The following is an 18,098-nucleotide window of genomic DNA, read 5'->3' as shown; positions in this document are numbered from 1 at the left end:
TCTTGCCCTGAGCTTGGCTGTGCTCCCCTGTGCCTTTCCTGCAGGGAATCCTGGAGCACCCTCAGCTATTGCCACTGAGCTGGTGAGGGGCAAGAGGCCATTGAGGGGCTGGCTCTGTGCTGTGCTGGCTGGCTGAGCTCCATCCCTTCACTCAGCTCTCCATCAGCAGAACTGCCCCCCGGGGCAGTCTGGGCTCCTGTTCTCCCTGTCCCTAGGCTGGGCTACATCCAGGCTGCCCTCAAGAACCTGGTTTATCAATAATGAGGAACATGGCTATTGCGTGATGCAGAGATAACCACTGCCACCACATCTGTGCACCCAGTGTCCTCCCCTCCCCTTCCCCATCCTCCTTCCCAAGTGGAAAATCTGTGTCAACCTGCCTTGCCCTGTAGCCAAGTTTCACATCTTTGGGTGCATTCACATTGAAGGCCAGGGCATCTGGAGGGGAGAAATGTTCTCCTCCCTGAACCAACCCACAGCTTAGTGCAGGAGCTCTCCTGTGGCAGGGCTGGAGGCAGGGGGGCCTGAGGAAAGGCTGGTCCCTGTTCCAGTGTGATGGGTGCTTCTGCACCCGAGCTCTGAGCTCTGCCTGCCTCTGCCTGTGGCAGCTGCCTTTCTCCTTCTGGGGGAAGCTTCCCTTCTGCTCCTTGAATTAAAGCATTAATAAGCCCAGCACCAATCAAGCTCTGAGCATTTCAAATGCCCCTTTGTTTAATTAGCACAGCCTCTGCCCGCAGACAGGGGTGGGAGGTGAGGGGTAAGGACCCAGTGCCCAGAAATTCCTCCTCTTTAAGGTGTGACCTTTTGTGCCAACTATTTTCTCTCCCACTCTCTCCACCAGCTGCCCATAAAAAAAAACAACTCATTTATGGCCACAGGACCCTCAGAACTTGCAGCATCTCCTGGGGGGTTGCAGCCAGCAGGTTAAGCCCCAGGGTACTCTTTTCCCCAGGGCGGGAATAAATAACTCAGCTGGTCCAGGGTTGATGCTGTGCTTTGTGTTTTGTCCCTTGGCTGTGGAAATGGGGTCGCTGGCCTTTGCCTTGAGATCCACCCTGGTCCCTCCAGCGAGCGTCACCCTGGGGATGGGTCCCCATGTGGCTCCTTGCTCTCTGAGGAGGGGAGAAAGCATGACCCAATGTTATCAGGAGTGTGCTAACCCCACGGCAAACACGATTTCACTGGTGCAAGGGTGATGGTTGTGACGTTTAAGTGGAGAACACGGTCCCTTCCTCTCCATGACCTAATCTAAATTGCTTTATGAAGGGTCAGCAGGTAGACCAAGGCCTCCTGCTCTTTGGGGTCAAGAAGCCAGGGCAAGGTGGTCTCCGGGTGGCCCTGTGCTGTGGCACAGCAGAGCAGGGGCTCTCTCACATGGGGCAGTGGTACATCAGATGGATTCAAATGTTCTTGCTCCCTGGTGGGCTGTGGGGCTGGGCTGCCCGCACCTCTTGTCCTGCCATGCCCTGGCACGTGCCCAGCATCACCCAGTGCCACCAGCAGCCCGTGTGGATGCCACGCTGCTGTTCCTGTGCAGGGCTGCAGCCACGCAGCCTCCACAGCCTTGGCTCCTGCCTGCCCATCCCTTGCAGCTTTCCAGTGTCTCACTGGTGGCATTTTTCTCCCAAAACAGACCTTTCAAGGACCTCGGGGCTCAGGACCTGCCTGTGAGGCCTCTCTGCAGCTGAGTTGGGCTGCTCAGACTCTGCCATAGCCAGGAACGGCCTCTAGTCCCAGGGAGCATGTTTGCCCCGGGGGTGCCAGTGCTCACTGGAATGGGGATGTGGGAATGCCAGCCCTCCCCACCACTTGGGAACTTGGATGTGCCACACACAGCGGCAATGAATCCCCCCGTGGGCACCCCAGTCTCATCACCCCTGAAGTCCTTGAAGCAAGGACTGTGGGGCAGAGGGAAGGTGCTGCCAGCTATTATCCCACAGGAAGTTCTGCTTGTCCCTGCTGGCACCCTGGCAGTAGTGGTGCATGGCAACCTCCCAGCGTGGTGCCCAGGGACAAACTGTGCCGGGGAGTGGCCCTCCTCCCCCCTAGCAGTGCTCCCACCTGGGCAACAAAGCCATCAGCTGTGGGGTGGGGGAGGCAGGCCAGAACAAGGGCCAGGGGCACCTTTTACATCTTGGCCCCCTCTCCAGCCCCTCTGCTGGCCCCTCGGTGCCAGAGAAAAGCTCGGATACAGTCTGGCTAGAAAGACATATTTATTGCGACATCGGTTTGCAACCAGCACTCAGCAGAGACTCCAGACCCACGCACGTGCCCTTGACCCTGCTGTGATGCCTCCACGGCCAGCGGGCCAGTCCCTGGGGCAACAAGCCCACTCCCCTTTCCAGGCAGGTTCACTGGGGCTGCAGGCTGGGGTCCCCCCGTGCCAGGTCCTGCGTGCTGGCAGCACGGAGTAAAGAACAGAAGCCGGATTCAGGGTCCTTCATCAATGTAAGCCACCAGCTGGGATCTCCAAGCAGTCACAAGGCTCTCAGAATCCCAGGGAGAGAGCGGGGTCAGCCCCCCAAGCACATGAGAGGGCTGAGCACGGGCGATGCTCTTACCGCGTTCCCTCGGTGCCAGCCCGGACGCTCTGGGGAGAGCAGGGAGAGGAGCCAGCCTGGTTCCCACCTGCGGCCACTACACGTATCCTGTCAGGTTGTAGGAACTGACTTCACTCTTGGTCTTCTGCACCTGGCTGGCAGAGGGCTGGTCTCTCTTGCTGGCCAGCAGCTGGGGCTGGTAGGCGCTGGAGTAGGCGGCCGTCGTGTCCCGGGCAGGGCAGGAGGCGCAGAGAATGAAGCCGCCGATGAGGGAGAGGAGGGAGGAGATGATGCCGAGATAAAGAGCCTCCCCGAGCTCAAACTTCATGCTGTCGGGGATGACGGGGTTGCGGAAATCCCGCAGCACCACGTGGATGTTCCACACCAGCGGGATGAAGCAGAGCAGCCCCCCGAGCACAAAAACTGCGCCGCCCGCCACCGCCACCCGGTCCTTGCCCGGCGAGCCCTGGCTGAAGACGGTGCACCTCATGCCCACGACAGAGAGCAGGCAGGCGAGGGAGGACACGGCACAGGAGCTCACCATGAGGGCTTGGGCCGCCTGGACGTCGGCGGGCAGGTTGAGTAGGGAGCTGTAGATGTCGCACTGGGTGATGCCCGTGCTGTACGTGGCGCACTCCATCCACAGCCCCTTGGTGAAGCTGACGGCCGTCACGATGCTGGAGCCGATGTAGGAGCTGCTCTTCCAGCTGGGCAGCAGCGTGGCCGTCAGCGTGCCGATGTAGCCCAGGAAGGCCACGGTGTAGCCCAGCAGCTGGAGCCCCATGGACACCATGGTGAGGGCTGGCTGTCACCTCTGTCACCTAGCCGGGGCTCGCAGCTTGTCGCCCAGGTCCCTCCCGTGTGCTCACGTTCCCATGGCCCTGCGAGAGGCTCCGCTCGCAGCGCTGCAGCTCCACCCCGCTCCCGGGGGTGCCGGTTTTGTGCGGGGTGGGAGCCGCGGGGAGGTTACCTGCGAGAGTGGAAAGCAATCCCTCCTCGATTAACGATTGACCCGAGCCCGTGGAGGAGCGCCAGGCGCCCTTTCACCTCCGCTATCTCCCCAGGCAGGCTCCAGAGGCAGAGCAGCGCTGCCCAGGAAGGACGCCAAAGCCCTCCCCTGCACTGACGCCGCGGGCAGGGATGGAGAGCCGGCTGCTGGTGCGGGAAAAGTGCCCACTGCCTTCCTCGAGGTCCCTTGTCTTCTGGGACGCCTCGAACTGAGGAAGCCAAAGAGCTATGGCTGCACCATCTTACTTAGGACCTGCTGGAGGTGACTTCGGGTGCTGAACCCAAAGCTCCCTCAGCTGAGGAAAGGAGATGGCACCTCGTCCCCATCTGCATGGGGCTCACCCAAGGCATCTGCAGTGACCCACGGCCCACCCCGAGCTGCTGAGGTTCCTCTGGGAGAACGGGACATGGCTACCTGAGATTGAACCATGGATATCACCCTTTCCATGCTGCTGGGGACAAGGATGGAGAGGGATGTCCATGACAGTGACACCTGCATCCCCAGGAGAGCCTGGAGGCCCGCAGAGGGCAGGATTACATCAGGGCTGGCATCTCTGGGATGCTTCCTGGAAGCATGCCAGCCAAGCGGGGTGACCTGTCCTGTGGAGGGGTGAGCAGTTCGGGGTGCAGCTCACGCTGGGTTTTTGTGCCAATGCCAGCTCCCACCCACAGCCCTGTACATAGGCAGGGGGGTTGGCAGAGGTGGTGGAGAGGGTTGGTTTGTTTTTCCTCTGCTTTGTTTAAAAATTCCTCCTCCTGTGGCGCCTTGCGAAACCAGACTGAGCCCCGGCACCGCGGCCAGTGGCCTCCCTCACCCTGGGAACGCTCCTGGCTGAGCGTGCTGCCACCACCCAGGGCCTCTGCTCCCGTCCCCACCGCTGCCACCTCAAATGTTTGGCACCAAAGCTTCCCAGCTTTCCATCCCCTCTCCTGTGCTCTAACCAAGACCTCCCACGCCATCTCGGCTGCTGGAAAAGAAACACCTGGGGTGCTCAGGGTGCTCAGGGTGCCGGCAGAAAGGTGCGGGAGGGAGCTCTGCGGTACTTACGGAGGTGGCTGGAGATGCAGGGTGGGACCCAGGGTGGCTGCAGCCAGGGGTCACCCAGGACTGGAGGCAGCTGCTCGGGGCAGGGTGAGCAGCCAGGGCCCCAGTCCAGGGGATCAGGGGCTGCAGTTGTTTGGCTACAGCTTTGCACAATCCACCTGCAAATCTCCGCCTGGATCAGAGGCTTATTGCAGATCGCAATTAAACCCTTTGGGTGTCGGGAAGGACTGAGGAGCCGGGGTACCTTGATTTGCTTGCTGTCTATGAATTATCGGGGTAGATTCACCAAATGGGTTCAGGTTTGAGGCTTGCTGTCATCCTTCTGGACCACCTTAGTGGCTGGCAGGTGGTTGTGCTAATATCCATGTGTCCACTCTGGGCTGTGCTGCCTGTATTGGGGTACGAGGGGCAGTGAAACACCAGCAGGTTGAGCTCCCCACTCCTCAGAGCCAGCCTGAGCTTTTGGTTTACTCTTCCTGGCCCTGCTTGTCCTCCACGGGGTTTGTTGTTGTAAGACTGCTGGTCCAAATGAGGAGCAAATGGGGAAGGTAATGAGAGCTGTGCTGGGCCCGTGCCCCCTCCTGCTCGCCGGCTGCCACAGATGGAGAGGGGCAGGGAGGGCCTCTGGTGACAAATTGTGCTTGGAGCTGAGCGGGGTTCGGCCAGCCTTTGGACAGCGGTGTTTGGATGCTGACAGCAGAGCTACAGCAGGGACCATTTGCTATTTTCTTTCCTCGTCCCAAACTGAAACTCTCCCAGGAGCAGGAGGTGACCAGTCTGCCAGTGGCACTGTTCTTCGAGTGCTTGGGCAGGAGCAGTGGGCAGGGATGGGATGAGCGGTCCTGCTGGGGCCAGGGGGTGCATCAGCCTTGTATCCTCACATCGAGGAGCTTTTCTGTACCTCCTGGTGTGGTCTGCATCTCAAAAACTCAAAGGAGACGGCAGGGAGCACTGGCAAGCGCGTGCTCTCCCATCTGTGGAAATGGGATCTGGCAGCTCCCTAGGGTGATGGGCCGTGGATGCCTGAGCAAGACCACTGCCCTGATAGTGCCTGGGGTCCATCCCTGCCACGTCTCCCCTCCCTGTCTGCTCTCGAGCCTCTCTCGAGTTGTCAGCTACCTCCTGGTGGCTCTGTGCTTGCCACCACTTTGAACCATCACTGTCCTCCTTGTGCCCTTTGTGCTGTTCCCATCCCAAGCCCACCCAACTGTCCCCATGGCATGCCCAACACACAGTCCCATCCCATACCTGTTGCGCTATCCCAATCCCATACCCATCATGCTGCCCCACCATTTCCCATCCCTTTCCCATCTCCACCACCTCCCTTATGCAAATGGCTACAAAGAGCACTTAATCATCCTTGTTAATTGTCTCTACCCTCCCCTGTTCCCCCCCGGGGATTTTCTCACAAATGGTGTCCAAATTTTCCCTTTTGTGTTTTGCTTTTCCACCAGAGATCGCAGTGCCTCCGCCCCCAGCCTCCCCCCGGCCCTCTGTTTACACAACTGGGACAAATTTCACACCGCTGTCCCCGCAGCCCCAGCCCCTCGCTCCCCTGCCCCGAGGAATTCGTGAGTCACGGCCGAGGCAGAGCTATAAATGTGTCCCCACCAAGGGTCTGCAGTGTCACAAGGGACGGTGTCTTGTGCCACCATGCAAGCTGCTGCCTGTTGCCCGAGTGCCCACGGGCCCCGGGTGCCTGTGGCCAGCGCCCGCCCACCGCTGGGCCCGGAGCAAGGGGCAAGGTACTGGGTGCTGCCGGGGGGTGTGGAAGGTGGGATGGGGAAGCTCCAGCTGGGTTTGGGTGAGGGCTGCGGTGCTGGGGACGCCTCTGATCCCAGCGGGCACCGGTGGGACGGAGGGTGGCGGCACCCGGGCAGGGCTGGTGGGGCGGGTGAGGCTGTGGTGTAGGGGAGCAAGGCAAAGGGCAGCGGGCCAAGCTGAGGGGCTGTGGCGCTGAACCCGCTCTCTCTGCTAGAGCCCTTCCTCTCTGGAGACCGTGGCTGCCCCGAGCTCAGGAGGGACCCGCGACGCGGCGAGGGGAGATGGACCCTGTGAGTTTGGCACTCCCTGCTGTGTCTGTCCCCATGCCCGTGAGGTTGGGGTCCCTGTTGGCAGCCTCTCGCCCCAGCGGCCGTCCCCACGGCGGTGCCGTGTCCCCGTCCCCTGGAGCCTGTCCCCGCTCCCCACGCAGCCATGGGGCAGGGCCGGGCTGGCCCCCCCGGGCCACAGCAGCTCCTCACGGGAGCCTGAAAGGGGCGCCTGTTCCCAGGCTGGGCGGGCATTCCTCAGGGGGTTAGTGGGATGCCTGGGCACCAGCTCTTGAGCACGGGGGAGAGATTACACTGGCAAAAAGCCTGTCAGGAGGGTGTGGGGGTAGATGCCAGCGGCATGGGTGCTGTGAGCGCCCCAACACAGGGCCAGGGGAGGGGGGGGTTTGTGGCTGTGTGGGGTTCCCAACACTACCCGGCTGTGTCTCCCCAGGCTCGGGCTCGGGCAGCGGAGGGGGACGGCGGTCCCAAAGCGCTGGCGTTCTTCCAGCACCCGGTCAGGTACGTGCCCGGGCACCAGGGCTCCGGGAGGGCGCGGCGGGCGAGGGGCTCACCCCGGCTCTCCCCACGCAGGCTCCTCTGGCCCAAGTCCAAGGCCTTTGACCACCTGTACAGCGTGGGGGAGAAGCTGCTCGAGAACTTCCCGGTGCAGGCCACCCTCTTCTTTTATGAGGACTCGGGAAACGAGGAGGAGGAAGAAGAAGAAGAAGAAGAAGAGGGGGATGATGAAGAGGAGGCGACAGGGGATGTGACCGCGGGACACCCGCGCTATGCTGGCAGCTCCGGCCCCAGCAGAACGGTGTGAGGCAATAGGCAGGGGAAGGCAGACCGCGCTGCGTGCGGCAGCGGGGCCAGACCCGCCTGTAGCTCCGGCCAACTCCCGGGGCCGCCCCCGGGCCGCGCCTGCACTCCGCGGGACCACGGCGGAGCTCAGGACTACGACTCCCAGCAGCCACCGCGGCGCCGCCCGGCAGCCGCAGCCCGCTCTGATTGGCTGCCGAGCCATCCCGAGCTGGGGGAGGAGCGTGTGGCCCCGCCCCCAACCCCACGGCGAGGGGAAGGCGGTGCGCGCGGGCCGGGGAGGGGCGCGATTGGCCGAGGGGATGGAGGGGGCGTGTCGGGGGCGGGGCTTTCCCTCCCCTGCCCGTCGGCGGGAGGGAGCGGCTGCGGCGGGCGCGGGGCCGCCATGAGGTACCGGCGGGGATGGGGTGCGGCAGCGGGGCCGGGGGGAGGAAAGCGGAGCCGGGGGACCGCGGCTGCGGGGCTGGAGCGGGAGGGAAGGGGCTGGTGCCGCGGATGGGGGGAGCCGGGAGCCCTGGGACTGGCGCGGTGTGTCTGGGCGCGTGGCGAACAGCAGAACGGAGCAGAGGAGGAGGACGTGTCGGTGGGGCGGAGGGTGGGGCTGGAAACCCCCGCATGGCCGGGGAGGTGGGCTGGGGGGACACCCGCTGCGGGGTGACAGGCGACATTGGGGTCCCAGTTGTGGGGTGCCAGGTGAGCTAGGGGACCCCGCTGTGGGGTGACAGGCTGGGGTGCTCTGCCCTGGGGTCACAGGTGAGTGGGGGTCCCTGTTGTGGGGTGACAGGTAGGCAGGGGGTCCCTGTTGTGGGGTGACAAGTGAGCTGGGGGTCTCGGCTGTGGGGTGACAGGCTTGAGGGCTCTGCCAAGGGGTGGCACTGAACGCTGAGGGGGGAGCAGAAAGCCCCAGCACACCTGGGCAGGTGAGCTGGGGGTCCCTGCTGCAGGGTGACAGGTGAGCTGGGGGTCCCTGCTGCAGGGTGACAGGTGAGCTGGGGGTCCCTGCTGCAGGGTGACAGGTGAGCTGGGGGTCCCTGCCGTGGGGTGGCTCTGGAAGCAGAGCGCAGTGGGGATAATTCCGAGTTGGGTTTGGGCACAGAGGGGCTGGGCTGGGGGCTGCCAGGGCAGTGTGAGGACCAGCCTAGGAGAAGGGTGGCGAGTGAAAGCTGTTTTGGGAGGGCGAGGCTTCCTGTCCTGTCAAGTGTAGCCGGTGTAGCCTCTTCTCCTCGCCGTGGATCTTGGCACGGAAAACCCCCAATATTGCTGGGATCCAGCTGAGCCGCTGGCACTGTGGCTACGTGATGCTGGCACAGTCAGCATCCTCCCTGCACGCCGTGGCGCGTCACTGGGGGCTGTGGATGTCCCCGACCCCTACCTGTGCCCCCTCCAGCCTGTCAAGGAGGTGCCACCTCCCATTGTGGACCCCCAGGTCCCCTCGGGGTCCCTGGGGCACCGGCTCCACGCACACACCGTGTTTTCCCGGCACGATTTCCTCCTTTGGCATCAGTGACGGGAGCGGGGGCGGAGATGGGGGAGCCTGGGGGAGACACAAATGTGCGACTGCAGCATCCTCACTCCCATGGCTGCATCCCTCGCGCCTCCTCACGGTTGCCTTAGCAACCTCCTATCGATGGGGTATTTATAGAGGATGGGAAGCCAGAGGGGGGGATCGGGAATGGGTGGGCGTCTGCTAGGTCAGCCTCCGGCTTCAGGCTTCTCTCTGCTTGTGTAGGGGCAGGAGGGATGCTGCTCCCCTTGGTGTCAGCGTGTGCAATGCTCCAGCTTTTCCTGCTTGCTGGAGCCAGGGGAGGTGGCCAGGAATTTGCATGTGGAAATAAAAATAAGCTTCTGGGGCGTCTGCCCCTCCCACCAGCATTGCTTGTGCTTGGAAGCTTATGTGCACCTCCCTGATTGTGACACTGGGTGCATTGACACAGATACATGGAAGACAGTAAAGGAGTGTAAATGAAATTAAACAACATTAAATTTGTTGCCTGATGTGTGACGTGAGAATATCCTTCTTTCTGTGTCTTTGTTCTCCTGTCCATCAGAGGGGGAGAGTGCCTGTAACAACGAGGGTTTGTGTGGAAACTGTGGCATGTTCTGTGTGCTGTGATTTCTTTTATCCTGGGGCTTTGGGTCTCTTTGTAAAAACTGATGACAGCAGAAGTGGGTCAGGTGGTCTCTGCTCAGAGCCTGTGGGGGAGTTCATGGATCCAGAGGCCTCTCACATCCCCCAGAAGGGCTCAGAGAAGCGGGATTGGGCTGCTGGGCACTGGAGGCAGCAGATCCCTCCCATATACTTCTGGTGCTCTGTTGCTTTCCCTTGCTCTTGCTTCAGCTTTAGACTGAGGTTTGCAATCTGAGCTTCCCAAACTGTTGGGAAGAGGCTGCTTTTTCTCTCTGGACACAGCTCCAGGCTTGCATGCCCTCTTGCCGCTTTACGGTGCAGGAGCCTTGGAAAGCACAGCAAACCTGATGTTGGCAGGGAGAGGTGCTCCATTTACTGGAAGGTGGCTGTTGTGAGGTGTGCTGGTGTGCAGCATCAGCCCTTCTGTGTGCCTGCCTTTTATGTGAAAGGAGAGCTGTGATTCCAGCCCTGCTGACCCTGTGAACAGCTCTGTGCTGTTCCTGACCTCACTCCAGCAGAGCAGATCCAAGTGCTTTTGGAATAACTGGGTAACTAAAGTCCTGGGCCTGAGACCAGCATGTGGTTTAGTTCCTGCTCTTTCTAACCATGCTTGCTCCTTCATCTGCAATAAATCCATGTAGGAGCTGGGTAGTCCTGTCCTCTCTGTCTCCTGAGTGTCACATGCAGCAATGGTCAGCCCAGGGCAGTCTGATCTATGAGCATGGGAAACAGGCAGAAATCCTCTGCTTCTGCACGGCTTTGTTTAACTTCTCTGGGGTTTTGTTTAGTTCAGTTTTGCTTTTGAAGCACAAAAGGTGCTTGTCCAGCTGGAGAGCTGTTCTGGATGTGCAGGGAGCTCTGTCACTCTTGCTGCTGCCCTTAGCTTGGCCCAACAACCAGATTGTGGGTAGGAGTTGCAGAAGTGAGAACTGGCACGTCTGTGAAGTTGCTCTAAAATAAGATGATTGCTTCACCTGTATCCATCAATCTCTTGTGGAAGGAAAGAGCACCAGGCTTCTCCCAGCAGTCTGACATGCAGTTCATCTCATTTGCTGGTGAGAAATGGGGTCTATCCTTCATCCAGTTTTTCCCTTCCTAATTCGCTGGTCTGCAAGGGTCCTGCTTCTCCCTGGGACCTGCCCCAGCACTCTGGGAGCTGAGGGTGTCCTGAGCCCCTCCAGGCAGGTGAAGAGCAGGGAGGCAGCTGGAATCCTTGGCTCTCTGCAGGGGCACTGCTCAGCTGGGATCTGTTGTGGGTCCACCACTCAGTACCATGCTTTCTGCATGAATCTGATCCTGGGCGATGGAGGTTTGGACTTTGAAACTGGACTGGAAATTTAAGCAGTCAGTGACTCTCCTGTTTTCTTCCCTGCAGGTAGGCAGGAGCCCCCCTTGGCCGAGTGAGGCAGCATGGCAAGTAAGTGCTCCCTAGGCGAGATGGAGAGGTGGCGGTGATGTTGGAGGAGAGAAGGGGGATGTTTGACAGCCACCTCTCAAGAAAGGGGTGCCTCTGCATTTTGTGGGGTGTTATCCTTTGTGGGGAGCAGCTGCCATCGGCTGTTGGCCCTGGGTGAGATCTGGGGTCCGGCCTGACTTGTGCTTCTCTCTCCCCTCTGCAAGGTGGGAGTCGAGAGGAGGTGCTGAAGGTCTGATCTCTCCGGGACTACCCGGAGGCTGCAGCATTTCTGCCTCTGTGTGGTGCAGGACAGGCCTCCCCAGGGCTCTCTGTCTGCACTGACATCTCTCATCCACAGTGCCCCTCATGTCCATGACTGGCACCCTGCTACTGCCCACCCTGGGGGCCACACTGCCTTGTGTGACCGGTGGCACCGTGGCTCTGTGTTCTGTGGAAGCTGCTGAGCTCAGCCCCACCCTGAGCTCTCTGTGGCACACCCAGAGCAGTGCTGGGCCAGCACTAAAGATGGGCTGAGACTGGCAAGGCTGCACAGAGGGGTGTGTGGTCTGTCCAGAGCCTCCCTCCTCGCTCTCCTGGGCAGCCTGCACGGAGGCTCCGTGCCCTGGTGTGATGGGAGCATAAGGAGAACAGCAGTAATGAAGGGGGAGATGGAGAGATCTGTCTGGCATCTTGGGATTTGCTCGGAGTGTCACCAGAGCCAGCTGTGAAGGTGGAGGCAGGAGCCACGCTGGGGAGGAGGAGGACCCAGGGATGACAGGTATGCCTTCCTTCATCATCTGTGCTGTGCTTGGTGCGGGAGGGAGCAGAGAACTTCAGGCAGTGTTTTTAAAAGGCTGCTTTAAATCTTCAGTTAATAAGGAGGGTGCCCAGCTGGGTCCCTGCCTTTCTCCACTGCTGCCTTTTCTCCTTCCCAGAGCTCAGGTGCTGGCTCACCAGCATTTCCTGATGGTGGGAGGTGTCCCCTGTGGTGGCAGTGTCCCCTGCCAAGCTGTCCCCTTCATGGTGACCCTGATGTGCAGGAGGGGATGTGGGCAGGTTGTCCACCACACGCTCCCTGCCATCCCTGGCTGTTCCTCTGCAGGCACAGCCACAGTGCTTCCCCAGGGAAGCAGCCCCAGGGTGTCTTCCCCAAGCAGGGCACCTGAGACATGGGGTGGTGTCCAGCAGGGGCCAGCAGCACCCCAGGAAACCCAGCAGGGATGAGGTGAACCCAGCCCTTGCTCCTGCTTCCCCTGCCTAAAGCTCTGATCTTTCCTGAGCACCGGTTCTCCAGCTGGTGTGGGGAGGCTTGGAGAGGCACAGGGGATCAGCACTGAGGCTGCTGGGCAGTGGCAGGTCCCTTCAGCCCTGTGGTTTGGGGACAGGACCTGCTTGGCTGTCTGCTCTTCATGTCACCTGGGGATCCAGTAGAGATGAGAGGCTCATTTCCTGTAGGCCAGTGGTTTTCCTGCTCTGGTCCTGAGCCACGTGGGAGCTCTTTGCACTTTCAAGGCGAGAGAGCAGTGACTCAGTTTCTGCTCTCCTGCCATTTCCATGTCCCTGTGGGAAATTGCATGTGGGGAAAAACACACACCTCTGTCACAGCATGCTTGCAGTTGGGACAGTGCTTGTGATACCTGCCTGCCTGTGTGTCTGTTTTTATTTCCTACCTTAGTGGCCAGCTCAGCATGGCAAAGCAGGGAAAGGTGACTGCTTTCTGCAGGGATGGAAAACACTGACAGTGAGATCTGCAGGCAAGCTTGTTGCTCTAAGATGTGCTGAGGAAGTTGAATCTGAGTCTCAGGCTCAAGTGCCAAGGAGGGGAGAGTTTTTACCACGGCCTGATCAAGGTGGGAGGCAAAGGAGGTGAGGCCAGACTTCTCCAGCAAAGTGCAGGACATTTGCAGAATGAATGTTGTCTTTGTAAAAATTCATCTCCTTCTGGAAAGGCTCAAGACAAGGCCAGCCTGCCAACCTGTTCCCTCTCCAGCCAGGATAGGCCTCCTCAACTGTGAAAGCCAAGGCAAGCTGATCCCTGCCCTTCTGCAAGATGCCTTCTGTGCCTCTTGAAAATGCTTTTTTGGTTGTTCTTGTAAAAAAAAAAATGGTTTGCATAATAAAGTCGATTCTGTGGGAAGATCTGTGACTCACATCATTCATGCTGCTCTTCATTCACACCTCAGTGGTTCAGCCCTCTGCAAACTCTCACAGAAGCAAGGCATTAATAAATCACAAGGGGAAAATGCATCTACACAGCACAAAAGCAGCTCAGTGCTTCCAAGCCCAGGATGGTGTAGCACAGTAGTAGTTGTTTCTTACACCATGATCTTGTCCCTGTTGATATTTCCAAATGCTCTCACAAATACCTTGCTGTATTGTTTCAGCAGCAGGATATATGGAAGGTAAAGCAGAAGGAAGCTTGCCTTTCTCCCTGGGAAAAGGCTCCTAAGGAAAGAAGTTGGTGGCTTTTCACTGACTGTTTTGCTTCTGCAGCCAGTATTCTGTTATCACCTAGCTGGTCAGATGGGAGATTCTATCCCCCTGCCTCCTTTGATGCTGCTGCTGTGTGAATGGGTTCACCTTGTTGATCCAGTGGAAAACTGAGCCTGAAGGAGGTAAATAAGTTCCTGTGGATCACCCAGCTGAACTGATTCATCTTCCCAAGGGAAGCAGCAGGATTTTGTGGCTTGGTGGGAAGAGCTGGAAGCAGCCTACAGCTGAGTGTGTTGAACTGTGTTGTGGAAATGCTCATTCATGAAATGTGTGTTTGGATCCTGGAAGAATCATGTTTTGTATTAAGTTCCTGCCCTCTGAGCAGTTTCTTTGCCTCCTGTGCTGCTGCAGGTCCTGGCAGGTGATTGTCTCCTGCACCCTGTGGAGGTGTCCCTCCTGCAGGATATGGGGGAGAGGCTTTGATGTCTCTCTTGCAGGGAGGAAGGTGCAAGCCTGCTCCGTCTGGCTTCAGGATTGCATGTGCTGTGGGAAGACTTGAGGAGTCTCCCAGGCTTTGGGAGCAGAGGAAAACTTGTGAGGCCTCTGCACCAAAAAGTGGGGATGAGAATGTGATGCTGTGTGAGGAGAGGTTGCTCAGGCCCCTGACTCATAATCCCCTGCGCTGTTCCTGTGTTTTGGGGACGTTTTCCCTTGTTATCCTGGGCCTGGGAGAAGTCAATGTTTCTCTGGTGCCTGAACACAGTCCTTGATGCCACTTGAGCAGCTGGCAGCAGGGACACCAGCTTCCAGCAGGCTGTCGTGTTGAGCTGTGGGCTGTGAGTCCCTCTCGGTGCTGGCCCCATGTCCTGGCAGAGCTCTGTGTCCCAGCCCTGTGAGATCTCCCTTGCCCTGCAGCAAAGGGGTAGAAAGATGAAATCCATCAGTGGCAGAAGGTTGGAAACAAATATTTTTTGAGCCTTTTGTCTCTTCCTCAGTTGTCCTGTGTGGCTGTAGCTGCTGCTTCTGATGTCTCTAGCACCTCAGCCCTGACAGGAGGGCTCCTGGTGCCATATGGGCAAACCCCAAGAGTCCTGTGCCCCTTTGGCTGTCCTACCTGCTGTCCTACCTGATTGCAGCCCTGGGTTTTTGGTGTTGGGGATGCACGTAGTGTCAGGAATTGGGGTCGGGAAGCTTGGCTGGGCAGAGGCCGGGTGTGGGGTTGTTCCTGCTCAGCATGTCTCTGCCTTGTGTGTTGCAGTGTTCTTGGGGGCCAGGAATGCCCACTCACTCCTGAAACGCTTTCCCAGAGCCAATGGCTTCCTGGAGGAGATCCGGCAGGGCACCATCGAGCGGGAGTGCATCGAGGAGGTCTGCAGCTACGAGGAGGTCAAGGAGGTGTTTGAGAACAAGGAGAAGACGGTGTGTTTGTCCTGCACTGCTTCCCAGGGCTTGTGGGAGGGCTCACACCTCAGCAGGCTGGAGACAGAAGGAAAGCACAAGGGGAACAGCCTCTCCTGTTCCCTTTGTCCTCTTCTGGCTGCAGGCAGCACGTTGTGGCCTCACTTCCCAGCATGGCTTTCCCTTCCCAGGCAATGGCCTCACCTTGCTTTACCAGGACACCCTGCTCACAGCTGCAGCTGGTGCTCCCATGGCATGTGTGGCAAATCTGTGCTGTTGTCCATTATTCTCTAGGCTGGGCTTGGTGTGGAATAAATTTTTCCCTGCTTGACATGGGGGCTGTTGAGGGACGTTCTCAGGACCTTTGGTGTTGCCTCAAGTTGAAGGGGTGGGGGACATCCAAAATGCTGCCCTTTTTGTGGGCCTGGGGAGGGCAGAGATTATTGCTGGTGGTGGTTGGGGTCCCTCTCCCACCTGCAGCACGTGATGGTTGTTTCTCTGTTCCCATCACAGATGGAGTTTTGGAAAGGCTACACCAGCTCTGTGTACTCTGTCAAGGACCCCGGGCACAGCACGGAGCGCTCTGACGCTATGTACGTGGTGGTGCCCCTCTTGGGGGTGGCTCTTCTCATAGTCATCGCCCTGTTCATCATCTGGAGGTGCCAGCTGCAAAAGGCCACCCGCCACCGCCCTTCCTATGCCCAGAACCGTTACCTGGCCAGCCGGACGGGCCGCAGCCTCCCCAGGGTCATGGTGTACCGGGAGCGGTCGCAGAGCCAAGGGGAGACCCAGTACCAGCGGGAAGCCAGCAACCGGGGGGCTGGGGACGGCAGAGCCGGGGGCACCCCCCAGCCAGACGGCACCCTCTGCCCACCAGAGCATTCTGTCTCCGTCCTCTCCAGACTGTCCAGTGCCACCCCCCCGCCTTCCTACGAGGAGGTGACGGGCCACCCGGAGAGCAGCAGCAGCGGCGAGGAGACCAGCGTCTCCTACAGTGACCCTCCACCCAAGTATGAAGAGATCGTGGCCACGGCCCCTGCCGCGGGCAAATAGCGGGTCTGCCTCCCTCCTGCCTCTTCACACACTCACACTCACCCAGCCACCCTCTCTTCGCCATGCCTGGGACCTCCTTCAGGTGTCTGTCAGGCCCCCATCTCACCTGTACAATCTGGTGCCATCACACAATAGCCTTACCCTCCTAACCAAAAATAGCTGTCCCCAGGTGGGGTGAGGCAGGGCTGTGGGATGGCTCTGGAGCCAGCCAGCCACCTCCTGCCCCTCACTCCCCACTCACGTAAGTGCTGTAGCAGCTGGAGCAGAGCAGCAGCTTGTTCCTGGCTCAATGCAGGGGTCTCCCCACAGTGCATTTGATTTCCTCACTTCCCCCTCAAACGGACATAACGTTTCCCACGATTAGAGCAGCCTTGCTGCCTCCCTGGGCTGCTGCTCAGCCTCACCCCATGTCCTCACTGGGCTCTGTTCTACTGCTCAGGGCTCTGATTAGGTGATGGAGACGCAGGATTGATGTGGCAGACTTTTGTCCATCCCCTCAGTTGGTGGGGCCAGCTCTGTGGGGAGATGGTGCTTCCCCCATGTGGATTTGTTGCCAAGTGGGAGTGGGAAGCCCGGTCCACACTGTGGTGCCTGTAGTGGTATTTGCTGTGTGGAGATCAGGGAGGGACAGGAAGGTGCTCTGTGATCTCCTAGATCTCTTTGGAAAGGGAGAAAGGGCTTGTGGTGGTCTTGTACTTGAGGTAAGTGACTTTGGAGTAGCAGGGCCTTTATCCTGGTGCTCTCTGCTTTCCCCCTGCGGGTGCTGAGCAGCTGGAGGTCTGGCTGCTGCAGAGCTGGCCAAGGGGGTTGTCTCTGACCCCAGCCAAATGTGGTCTCATGGCTTTAAGTGATGGGGATCCAACTCTCTCCTGGAGTGTGGCCTATCCTGTGTCTGCCCCAGAGCTGAGAGCCTGCACACAGGCCAAACCTCCCCTCTCCCTAGCCCAAACCTCTCTGCCCTGCCTGGCCCCTCTCTCTGGGGCTCTTTGTCCTCCAGAGCAGGTAAAGTGGGATGCAAGACCCCACTCTCCGCCTGACCTCTTGGGTGGGCTGAGTGTTTGGTGTCCAGGGCTGTGGCACGGAAGTCCAGCTGACAGGGGAGGGAGCCACAAGGCCACACTTTGACAGTCAGGAGCAGGGCCAAGCCCTGCTCGGGTGGTTGTGTTGCCAGGGCAGGGCAGAGCCAGGTGCTTTGCTGTGGGATCAGCATCCTCTTAACCCCGGGCAGCTGCCTGTAGGGTCCAGGCAATGGGGCTATCCTTTCCCAGTCATGTCTGATGGATTAATACAAGGGTTGTGCTCCAAGCCCCCAGAAGCAGCCCAGGAACTCCCAGCACTGCCACCACCCGGTGTTCACCCAGCACCAGTCTCTCCACCAGCACAAAAAGGCTATTGTCCATCCATCAGTGGCCTGCATCCCGCCCGGCCCCAGTGATGCTCTCGCAGCTGGTGCCCTCAGCCCAGAGCTGAGGCGTGCCCAGCGTGGCTGCTCCTGGGGCAGGACATGCTGGCACCTTGTCTGTCCCCTCCCCAGCCTTAGCAGATCGGGGTTATGGGGAGACCTGACAGTGAGCGTCAGGGCCAGAGCCTGGAGAACACCAGAGGGAGACACAAGGGTGCTCTGCATCCTCTGTCTTTGATGCTCTGTCATTATCCCTGCAGTTTGTATTCTGTAAAACTTGGTATATTTCTGTGCAAAAAAAAAAAAAAAAAAAAAAGAAAAAAAAGAAAAAAAAAAGTATTTATTAAAAAACCCTCACTGTCTGAGTGGCACAGAGTGGCTTTTTCCCACAAAGGGTGTTGTGGAGGACAGTGACACCAATGACCCCTACCACAGCTGCAGGACCGTCCCCAGTGAGGATGGGAGCGTCTGGGAGTGAACCCCATAGATCCAACCGGAGCCCTGAACTTCACCCGGGCATGTGGTATACTCTGAGAAACCTGAAGGGTGTCCTGTGAGCCCTGAGCTGTCAGCAGGTGAGATGCAGAAAGGTTTTCTGAGGGTCTTTGAGGGGATTGAGGCGCACAGGTTGTCCTGCTGTCCTCCGTGTGCTCCTAAGCCCCTTAGATAATCCCCTTTAAATAGCAAGACTAGGGCAGCGGGGGATTTATTTTAAGTCCTTTCAAACCCGGATTTTACGGTCAGGTCTTGGGCCGTGTCCCCATTCAGAAGTGTTTAAAAGTGCCGTTAATCCCAAAGGGATCATTTTATCTCTGCAGAGGTTAGCTCCGGCACAGGGCGGCC

The 18,098-nt window shown here is 59.1% G+C and overlaps 3 protein-coding genes across 4 annotated transcripts; 2 read left to right on the top strand and 1 right to left on the bottom strand.

The window, feature by feature from the left end:
• Nucleotides 1–2,196: 2,196 nt before the first annotated feature.
• CLDN2 (claudin 2) lies at nt 2,197–4,454 on the bottom strand. The gene has a single exon (XM_023918144.2). The coding sequence runs from the start codon at nt 3,331–3,333 to the stop codon at nt 2,638–2,640; it is 696 nt and encodes a 231-aa protein (XP_023773912.1). The 5' UTR covers nt 3,334–4,454; the 3' UTR covers nt 2,197–2,637.
• On the top strand, nt 4,440–7,449 carry RIPPLY1 (ripply transcriptional repressor 1). The gene is made up of 4 exons (XM_086850997.1): nt 4,440–6,338; nt 6,572–6,647; nt 7,078–7,145; nt 7,218–7,449. The coding sequence occupies exons 1-4, from the start codon at nt 6,193–6,195 to the stop codon at nt 7,447–7,449; spliced, it is 522 nt and encodes a 173-aa protein (XP_086707123.1). The 5' UTR covers nt 4,440–6,192.
• A 288-nt stretch (nt 7,450–7,737) lies between these two features.
• PRRG3 (proline rich and Gla domain 3) lies at nt 7,738–17,617 on the top strand. Of its 2 annotated transcripts, XM_086850991.1 has the most exons (6): nt 7,764–7,835; nt 10,949–10,990; nt 11,194–11,747; nt 12,645–12,992; nt 14,661–14,821; nt 15,314–17,617. In XM_086850991.1, exons 4-6 carry the CDS (start codon nt 12,878–12,880, stop codon nt 15,851–15,853), a joined length of 816 nt encoding a protein of 271 aa, XP_086707117.1. In that variant the 5' UTR covers nt 7,764–7,835; nt 10,949–10,990; nt 11,194–11,747; nt 12,645–12,877; the 3' UTR covers nt 15,854–17,617. The 2 variants fall into 2 exon arrangements, with proteins under 2 accessions (XP_086707118.1, XP_086707117.1); XM_086850992.1 differs by lacking the exons at nt 11,194–11,747; nt 12,645–12,992 and having other exon boundaries at nt 7,738–7,835.
• The last annotated feature ends 481 nt before the right edge of the window (nt 17,618–18,098 follow it).

The sequence above is a fragment of the Cyanistes caeruleus genome, chromosome 14 (assembly GCF_971803275.1).
Source record: "Cyanistes caeruleus chromosome 14, bCyaCae1.hap1.1, whole genome shotgun sequence".
Lineage (NCBI taxonomy): Eukaryota > Metazoa > Chordata > Aves > Passeriformes > Paridae > Cyanistes > Cyanistes caeruleus.
Note: the sequence above shows the minus strand (reverse complement) of the source record. Positions and strands in the feature narration are given on the sequence as shown.